The following is a 10,121-nucleotide window of genomic DNA, read 5'->3' as shown; positions in this document are numbered from 1 at the left end:
TTGGAGTGATCTTGGGCTGTTTTAGCGGCGAATACGTAGGAACTGTGGATCGAAACACTGAGATTGTCCGGTTTTGCACTGAATGATAATCGCCGGGACTTACATGCTTTGGAAATATGTAGAGCCTTCAAATCTTTAGCTATATAGCAAAGTGAAGTGCCCCGCAGAAACCTTTACCGTTTTGCTATGCATGTAGTTTCTACATTAGAGCTTATGATAAATAGTTTGCTTGTTCTTGTTGCAGCAAATGAGTCTACATGGAGTTCAAGATAAACTTAAACTAATACATAAGCTTAACATTTGTAAAGAAATGAGCGTAACTTACTTGAAAAGCGTGGAAGTGTCGGGAACTCGTTTCCACAACAGAAAGAATAGAGACACCCTACGGGAAGCTTGCTTGCCGCTTGTATCCGCCAAACTTCGCGAAATTCCGGGAAGTAACCAAACAAACTTACGTCTCCATAATATGAGAACCAGTGTGGTTTTTGTTCTGATTCTCATTTGCTTGACTCCTAAGGGTCGCTCCTCGCATCCCGCGTCTGTGAATGGCGCGAAACAAACGCGAACCTACCCGTTACTTGATTGGCTGATCTCATTGAGTGCATAGACTGATGTATTCAAAAGTAACTTCAAAAGTTGAACAACTACAGAAGTTTTTTTTAATATACGTCTGTAATTTTGATCCCCAAGGTTACTTCAACTTGATCCTCTTTTTCCCTGATTTCTTACCCTTCAAGACAGAATTCCTTTCTCTTTCTGGAAATCACTGGTTGTTAATCACTTACCCCAAATCTGAAAATTTCAATCAGACTGTAAACAAAATGGTTAGACAATTTTGTCTCGATTGACCGGAAAATTTCCGAAGTAAATGTCTTAAATGGAACGTCGTAAAAGGTACTCCAAAACTTCCAACATAAATATCCGAATGGAAAATTTACCTTCAGCCATTCTCTTACTTGGTACTCTACTAATTTAATTATTAGATATAGTCTTTCCAGCTAAGCGCTTGGACCCTACTGGGTATTTTGAAGGATGTGGGTGGTTGACCATAAAGAGTGATGAAGGAAGCGGGGCGGGTGTGGGGGAGTCAAAGAAGAGAGAGCTACTTTACAAAAAAGATAGAACAAAGAAGAGACAATATTTTATCCGTTACTTTTCTCTTCACTTTTGAACAGCTGCAATGCAATACATTGAAAACATTTTGAAGCCGATACTTTTTCTTTCACCTCTACCAAAACTACAGTTGATTTCCGCTTATTACGTTATATTATGGTTTTCAGTTTTGTTCTGCATTTGCAAAACAATTAATATTATTGTAGTACAAGTAGAACTGAACATCACTTATTTTATCTAGCACTCACCTTGGCTAAAAGTGTTTTCTCTTCTCTGACTAACCTAGTATAGTGAGTCAGAGAGCGACAAGTGCCGGGATTTAAAAAAATTTCTACGTATATTGCGTTACCTTCAGATCTATTTTTATCACAATAGCGTGTGGCGGAAGCTATTAATTGATTAATGTTCAACCAAACCAGACATTCACTCAGACTAAGCCGTTCAAGACACTGCTTCTCTCTAGATTAAGCAGTCTAATATTTATCATGAAACGCTATGACTACGGTTTAATTGCTGGTTTACCAGCTCTAGCAACAAGCTGTGTTCCTTTAATCATTGTCTTAGCCATGGGCTTTTGTTGCAAGGAGAGAGCTAGAGCTCTGATTCACTGGATTGTATCGAGTGCGTTTTCCGCCATCATCACAAGAAAAATTGACAATGGGCTAACACGATGGTATTTTAGAGACATAGATCTAACTCGTTCGGAAGAACTTTTGGGGAAGGTCTTCTCCAGTCTGTTCGGATTGTATTTTCTGCTGTTTACCATGGCTTCGTCCCTGTTTTGGGAAACGCTACTGCTCAATATTAGCTACAGTTGTAACACCAACGACGATTCTGTGGCTATGGAATGTTTCGAATACGACATCAAGGAAAATGTTGAGTTTTGGAAGGCGTTTTCGAGGCTTGGAGAAGATCCCATCGATTGTAACAGCGCCAAGGTTCTTAATGGGTCTGTAGGTGTGATTTGTTACCAGATGGTTTTCAACATCGGTGCCGCCTCGGGGGCTAGCTACGGTGGTTTCAAACTTTCTATGATCGCAGTCAACGCAGCCACAAGCGCCATGCTATTGCACAAACGATCAGCAAGCATAACCAGGACAAGAATTATCGTTGGCTTACTCATGACTGCCATTTATGCGGTGTTCTTGGTTTCTCAAGTTGTCGAAAGCGAGAAGGGGTCGTTAAGTTTGATTGTGACCCTCGATTCACACAGTTTCGCTATTTATCTGCAGATGATCATGATATTTTTCGCTGGATTCGCGTTTGTGTTTTATATCCCTTGGAAAGAATTGATAAGTTTTCAAAATCATTTGTATCTTTATGATCCCATTGTTTGAACCCGGCAGAAGAAAGACATAAAGGAGAATAGACGGAATTTAGATTGGATGGAGTCGGGGTGGGGTGTAGTCTCCTTCGCAGCCGTTATTAGGGTCGTCACGCAACGCTCCTCCCCACTAACAACTCTCCTAGTGGTGAGGAGCGTTGCGTGACGACCCTAATAACGGCTGCGAAGGAGACTAGGTGGGGTGGGGAAGTAACCAAAATGCGAGTGAAGCCCGGAAGAGTACAGAAGACACTATGATTACTCTGAAGACCCTCTTGGGTTGGTGAGGTCGTGGCAGGGGGAAGGGGAGTGGGTGGGTGAGTGGAGGAGAGAGCTGGAGCCTTGAACCCCTTTGGGGGCCCTTTGTTCACTGTTCATAATGAATGCAGATATCTTTTCTATCCTATTTCCTGTGGGAGGAAATAGCCCGTGGTTCACCTAGACGAGTCACGAAATCCTGAATATACAGGTGGTGTAAACCGTAACACAGGCTAGAATACTGTAAGCTAGAGACAGTGATGGATACAGATACAATGAGAATATGTTTCGTTTGGTTTATTGGTTTTCCTCACCTGTCAACTGTATTGTTAATAGAAATTCAAAGATCACAGTTACTCTTCTAACGCAAATAATTCATGTAAATACATACATACATACAGTACATTTCAGTATGTCCTTCACCTCATCAGCAAATGATGATCCCTTATCACATGAAACAAAGTTTTTTTATTTTTAATGATTATCATTTCTTTTTTTACAAAATGGAAAACAAATCTAAGGCTGTGCTGAAGGAAAAATTACAGGAAATCAGAAGTTTTGCAACTATCAAATGTTGGGTTGACCACTTTACTTCTTCGCAAAAAGTAAGTTTGTTTGTTGCTCTAAGGAGTACCTAGGATAATCAGGTGCTTCCACACTGCGTTGTAAAAAATTATGATTAACACAAGTTATATAGCCCACATAACTAGCAGGATTTTGTAAATGAGTGCTTTGTCTCAGCAGTGGATTCTCTAATGAGAGAGAGAAATCCACAATGAGAAATAGGGAATTTTCTCACAGCTTTTTTGCTAACGTTTGTGGTTTGCCATGGAAACAAAGCAATCATGAATGAAACCCCACCAGCTATGCAAGCGACAAGTTAATAGCATTAAAAAAAACATGCCCTGGCATCACTGTTCATGTATTTCTGTATAAAAAACAAAATTAAATGACTATCACTCACGACTTGAAGTACTACAATAACAATCAGTTTAGTATTGGCAATATATTAAATTTTGTATGGTAATCTGTAATTCAATGTAACCACATCCCTTCCCTAACCCATTACTGACTCTCCATAAATTAAAATATAGCTCATCAGATGATCCGAGATGGTTATATCTTTCTCTTAGTTAAAATTGCGCACATCATTTTAAATATACACATTAATTTTCAGTTCCTCAGGTTCTGTTACTGACAATACACACATTAAATGAGAAGAGCTCTAAATGTACCATTCCAAAAAATTGTTTTTGTAAGGTCTTATAGTAAATCATATCCATCGATACAGTTAAGCCTACTTCAAAGTTGCTTTGGAAATAACACAGCTTTTTGTACCTATCGTCACCTTTTACATGCTCTGGGCTGGAACCTAGCTTCTACAAGTTTTAGCAGTGGAAAATGGCTGAACCTTTATCATACTGAAGATAACAAATAGCTAGTAATCAAAATTCATGGCTTCATATTACCTTGCAGACATTAAAATTGATTGATATAATATATACAAATAAATAATTTTTGAATAATTATTGTAATTATAATCATTTTTTTCAGGTTTTCTGTCATTTCTCCGCTGTAATGATTAGTTGAGAATTACCTTGCAACTAGGCTTTTAGCTAGATGGGTGTTGGGGTATCTTGTGGGCCTCAATTTTCTTTACATCCTGGATTGTCCAAATGCTTGCTAAAAGTTAGTAGTATTTTTTCGGCAAATTAGGTCTCTTTAAATTTATTTTCACCCAAATTGCCAGAAAATTACATGCTACAGTGTCCACCCTTAAATGTTGCCAATTTTCTGGAGAAGCATACCTCAGTCTTTTGGGGCAGGGTCAATCTTTGCATGCCTGCTTTTCAAATTCTAGCCAAAAGCCTGCTTTCAACTAAAACAATATTTCTTCTTCATTCATTCATTACTCAGAGCAACCCAGTAGTTTGTACAGTATACTTTTTGTTAAAGAAAGACTCTCAATTAGTGCACAGTAGAGATTAGTTAGCTTTTTAAAAAAATTGCATTAATAAACAAATTGAAAACAGTTAGAATAATGTGTATGCAACTTCGATTAAAAGTAACAAAATTGAAAATGGTGACAGGACACCGTGTTTCATCTGAACCCAGAGGTGCAGTTCAAGCAACTTCAGCATCATCTTCATTAGTTAGCAGTCCATACTTCTGTCGAATTGCATCAGTTTTGATTCTCCTTTCTGCCCTTCTTTCTGCATTTCGCTGCTGGGCCTCTTCACGTCTTCTCTGCATCTTCTTGTCTTCCCGTTCGTAGGGTACCTGCCTGCGGTTTCGGCAGCAGAGACAGTACACACAACATCCAATAATCACAAGGACAACAAATGCCACACTTGGAATTATGTAAATCAAAAGGTGGCCTGTGGGAATAAAATATTAAGAAAAGTATGAGCAGCATGTATGATTAAAGCTTTAAGCCCCAGCCAAATGATAACAACATTTCAATGCAACATAGCGCAACATTGCTGGGTGCAACATGTTGCACGCATTTGGCCACCTTGTTGCAATATGTTGGGTGTTGTTGGCTCAAGTTTAAAAATGGTTAAATTTGAGCCAACAACACCCAACATGTCACAACATGCTGCAACATGGTGGCCAAATGTATGCGACATGTTGTGCCCAACAATGTTATGATATGCTGCATTGAAAGATCTTGAAATGTTGGGATTGTTTGGCCAGGACTTCAATTTACATACTTGGAGAAACTTTATTGTTTTTAGCAACCATACAAATGTGAGCATTACTGAAATCATAACTGCTGTCAGACTTCAATAACAGACACTTTGATCACAAAATTCTCAAAATAAAGCACAGAAACAATAAACCCTCATTTTGGAAATATTTTTTGGAATCACATCACGGCAGCCTTGCTCTAAGTGATTTTGGTTTTCTTTACCACATGTTTATTGTTAATTTATTTACACGAGGCAATGATTCCTCAATTTCACCCTTTTTTATTTTTTTTTTAAATTTATTTCACAGCAAATTTTGGTTACGTTTGAAATTACTTTCATTTTTAAAATCATTTGTTTTTATTTTGTTTCTTGGGATATTTTCTTCGATTTAAATTTATTTCTTGATTTATACTGCTACGATCATCAACGAAGAAACCTACAAGAGAATTATTGCAGGGAATCTGGTGAGGAACCGAAAGCAATTGGAAACTGCTAAAGTGAAGCTCCGAACGTACACAGGTGAATTAGTCAAGGTCATAGGAACTTTCAATGTTATTGTGAAGTATGAGAAACAAGAAGTGGAACTGCAAACACTCGTGGTGGAGGGATCTGGCCCTAACTTACTGGGAAGGGACTGGTTGAGAGTTCTCACACTCAACTGGAAGGAGTTGTTCAAAATGCAAGTGGTCAAAAACAACTAAGGGTCTTCACTTGAAAAATTGGTTGACCGGTACTCAGGAGTGTTTAGAGAAGGACTTGGGACCTTCAAGGGCCCAAAGGCAAAAATTCATGTGGAATCAGAGGCACAACCAAAATTCTTGAAGGCGAGACCAGTGCCATATGCTATGACAGGGAAGATTGAGGCTGAACTCAAGAGGCTACAAGATGAGGGAACGATTGAACCGGTTCAGTTATCGGAATGGGCTGCTCCCATTGTACCTATTCTGAAACCAGACGACTCAATTCGCATCTGCGGAGACTACAAAACAACTGTCAATCAAGTTTCAAAACTGGACAGTCATCCTATCCCGAAGGTTAAAGACCTCCTGGCGACACTAGGAGGAGGTGGAAAATTCACGAAGTTGGACATGAGCCAAACCTACCAGCAGCTTCTTCTGGATGATGAATCTAAACAGTACACCACCATTAACACACACAAGGGGTTGTTCCAGTACAACCGCCTACCCTATGGGATATCGTCAGCACCAGGAATATTTCAGCGGAACATGGAGAATCTACTGCAGAACATTCCTTATGTAATTGTCCGGGTGGATGATATCCTAGTGTCCAGAGCCTGCGATGAAGATCACTTAAACAACCTGGAAGAAGTCTTGAAACGACTACCAAGTGCTGGCTGGTGACTTCGGAAAAACAAGTGTGTGTTCATGAAACCTCAAGTAACCTACCTGGGTCACAAGGTCAGCAAAGAAGGTATTCAACCATTGGATGACAAAGTCGAAGCGATCACCAATGCACCAGCGCCCAAGAATGTGTCGGAACTCAAATCGCACCTGGGCATGATTAACTACTACCAGAAATTCCTGCCTAACCTGTCGAGCGTGTTGGCTCCATTGCATAATTTACTATGTAAAGGGACCTGCTGGGATTGGGGTAAAGAGCAGATGCAGGCTTTCCAGAAGTCTAAGGATTTCCTGAAGTCCTCTAGACTCCTTGTCCATTATGATAGTCAGAAGAAGTTAACCTTGGCATGCGATGCATCACAATATGGCTTGGGAGCTGTTCTCTTGCATCGAATGGATGATGGTTCAGAACATCCAATCGCATATGCTTCCAGGACACTGTCCAATGCAGAAAGAAATTATTCCAATCTTGAGAGAGAAGCACTTTCCCTGGTATTTGGTGTGAAGAAATTTCACCAGTACATTTACGGCAGACATTTTAGTCTAGTGACTGATCACAAACCATTGGAATCATTGTTCAATGAGAAGGCCACACCGCCTATGGCAGCAGCTAGAATTCAGCGTTGAGCCTTGACTCTAGCTGCATACAACTACTCCATTGAGTACAAACCAGGACCAGAACATACCAATGCTGATGCCCTCAGCCGACTACCCTTGCTGGTTAGTCCTTCAACTACACCTTTGCCTGCAGAAACTGTGTTTGCAATGGAACTCCTCAATTCAACACCAGTGAGTGTGAATGAGATCAGAACTGGAACCAGATGTGATCCAATACTGTCACAAGTAATCAAGTTCGTTCAGCATGGTTGGCCTAATCACAACTCAGATGAAGCATTGAAGCCCTACTTCACTAGGAAAGATGAATTAAGCGTTCAAGATGGATCTTTGCTGTGGGGCAATTGAGTAGTGGTCCCCCCCTAAGGAAAGAGCAAGAGTGGTAGAAGAGTTACACGAGACACACCCTGGAATTTGCCGTATGAAGGCGTTGGCGAGAAGTTATGTGTGGTGGCCAAAAATGGATGCAGACTTAGAGCAGAAGGTGCATCAGTGCAGTCCCTGCCAGGAAAACAGGAAGTCACCACCAGAAGCCCCTCTACATCCCTGGGAATGGCCTCATAAACCCTGGGTTTGACTCCACCTAGACTATGTGGGTCCATTCCTTAGAAAAATGTTTCTTATTGTGATGGATGCCCACTCCAAGTGGATGGAGGCATTTCCAATGAATACATCAACTTCAAGTGCTACCATTGAGAAATTGAGAATCGCTTTCGCGACACACGGCCTACCGGAAATTGTCGTCACAGACAATGGCAGCACCTTCGCGAGCAAAGAGTTTGGAGATTTCCTCAAACAGGACGGGATCCGTCACATCAGAACAGCACCCTACCACCCATTGTCTAACGGACTGGCTGAGAGAAGATGGCTGACACTTGAGACGTCACCAAGGCCACCTTATACAGTGATCCCGCATTCCCCAAACACCTATTGCTGATCAAGAGGGTCAAGCAGACCCAATTCCAGCATCGCCGGCAGCTGAACAGCCAGAATTGCAGTGGGAAGAAACCCCAAGGGAGCCAGCTGTTCCTGTGCAATCAACTACCCAAAGCATTCCAGAGAAGCGTTACCCTACTAGGAACAGACACGCCCCTCGATACTTGGCTGATTTTGTCATTAAGTGACCTTTTAGGTTATTAGGAGAGAGACACTTAAGAACTGCAAGCTAAGTTTTGTCGTTGATTTATTGTACTAGTTTTCATAGCTTAGTGGGGGAGTGTAGAATGTTGTGAGCTGCGTAACCGCTCCTCCAGTAGTTTTCCAGTAGTTCGGTCGGATGAAACACGTTGTCAGTCACTTGAATTAAAATAGAGTTGCGTTGTCGAATTTTGGCTGGTTTATTGGCTCTAGAGTATTACAAACAGTTCAGTTCCCATGCATTAACGGTGTTTGAGGGATTACAATGGATAAGAATTCGTGTTGAGGAAAGTAATCGAATGAAGTGATATTTAGTGTATTGTGAGGGATTACAACATATAAGAATTTGTGATGAGGAAGGTAATCAAACGAAATGATATTTAGTGTTACCAAGCGTATTTAAGCGAACGTGACTGGAAGCTGCAGTAGTTAGTAATCTGAACTGACATAAGTCTTAAGTTCAAAATCAGTCCAACTCCAATATCAAAACGAAAAGTTCACAACAAATTTCACTAATTCCTTACATGGAGCGAAGTGACTTCGATTATGGGGCGAAGTGACTGGGGGCGAAATGACCATGGGGCAAAATGATCATAAACCAACTGAGACATAAGCATGAACATAGGCATAACAATATAGCTTATGTTGACATTGTCCTCTCTGGCTATATAATAATGCATGGTCATGTTGTTAGTGCACCAGCCTCTAAATACATGTACATGTATAATCTGTGTGAGTGAACATTTTTCAAGCATGTCATGGTTAGCTCACCCTTTACTTTGACTTGAAGTAGTTGTACTTCTCAATACGACCGCAATGATATGTAAGCTTACGTGTCATCACCGAAGTGTCATAAGACAAAAGTGAGTCAAATACACTTTGTATTGTTTCTCCTACGTACATCATAACCTAAACGAAATATATAATTCTAGTATCAACAAGTTACCTGCAGCAACACACTGCTTCCAGTACCACTTATTATCCTTGCAATCACGAGGAACGACCTTGCTTGCTGGGTATTTTCTGCACGTATCGTCTGCCCCACACCAGAAGCAGTTGATATCTTCCACACAGTCACCGCAAGATGTACTTCTTTGTGGACAGGTTAAAGCAGGTGTCGTGGTAGGTGCGACAGTTGTCCATGTTCCGTTACTCTTTGTGGTGACTGTAGCAGGTGTCGTGGAAGGTGCGACAGTTGTCCATGCTCCGTTACTCTTTGTGGTGACTGTAGCAGCAGTGGCAGTTGGCCATGAGCTTTTCAAACTCGTCAAAGAATATGGTGTATTTGTGGTTGTCGTCGAATTGTTGCCCGCCACCACGCTACGTAACAAACAGATACAAAAGACAAACGCAAGTACAATGTTCTTCATGCTAACTGGCTTACGATGTTGGCTTACTGGAAACGGTAAAATGAAAAAAAAAACGCGTTCCAAGACAAGTTCCTTTCCAACTGTTGGGAAATTTGAATGTCTAAAGTGAAACCTCCAATTCAAATGATGGTAAAAATGTTGCGAAATGAATTATTTATGCGCGGAGACTGGAACCATAAAGATTGTTATCACGTTTTTGTCTTCGCGTGATCTTGCGTGAAATAACGCGTGAAATCACGTGAAGTACGTA

At 40.7% G+C, this 10,121-nt stretch overlaps 2 protein-coding genes across 2 annotated transcripts; one reads left to right on the top strand and one right to left on the bottom strand.

Annotated features, from left to right (window-relative positions):
* The first annotated feature begins 1,500 nt into the window (after nt 1-1,500).
* LOC145498209 (uncharacterized) lies at nt 1,501-2,880 on the top strand. Its single transcript, XM_081478110.1, has one exon. The coding sequence runs from the start codon at nt 1,599-1,601 to the stop codon at nt 2,448-2,450; it is 852 nt and encodes a 283-aa protein (XP_081334236.1). The 5' UTR covers nt 1,501-1,598; the 3' UTR covers nt 2,451-2,880.
* Nucleotides 2,881-2,977: 97 nt separating this feature from the next.
* LOC145498237 (pituitary tumor-transforming gene 1 protein-interacting protein-like) lies at nt 2,978-10,109 on the bottom strand. The gene is made up of 2 exons (XM_081478136.1): nt 9,448-10,109; nt 2,978-5,073 (listed from the first exon to the last, which is right to left on the bottom strand). The coding sequence occupies exons 1-2, from the start codon at nt 9,869-9,871 to the stop codon at nt 4,820-4,822; spliced, it is 678 nt and encodes a 225-aa protein (XP_081334262.1). The 5' UTR covers nt 9,872-10,109; the 3' UTR covers nt 2,978-4,819.
* Nucleotides 10,110-10,121: the final 12 nt, after the last annotated feature.

The sequence above is a fragment of the Orbicella franksi genome, chromosome 1 (genome assembly GCF_964199315.1).
Source record: "Orbicella franksi chromosome 1, jaOrbFran1.1, whole genome shotgun sequence".
In the NCBI taxonomy this organism is placed as follows: domain Eukaryota; kingdom Metazoa; phylum Cnidaria; class Anthozoa; order Scleractinia; family Merulinidae; genus Orbicella; species Orbicella franksi.
The sequence above is the reverse complement of the archived record's forward strand: the minus strand, read 5'-3'. Positions and strand labels throughout refer to the sequence as shown.

Excerpts from the sequence above, each read along its gene's own strand:
- LOC145498209 (XM_081478110.1), top strand. The coding sequence starts at position 1,599 with ATGAAACGCTATGACTACGGTTTAATTGCTGGTTTACCAGCTCTAGCA.
- LOC145498237 (XM_081478136.1), bottom strand. The coding sequence starts at position 9,871 with ATGAAGAACATTGTACTTGCGTTTGTCTTTTGTATCTGTTTGTTACGT. Across the intron at positions 5,074-9,447 it reads GAAGCAGTGTGTTGCTGCAG|GCCACCTTTTGATTTACATA; the intron begins GTAACTTGTTGA and ends TTATTCCCACAG.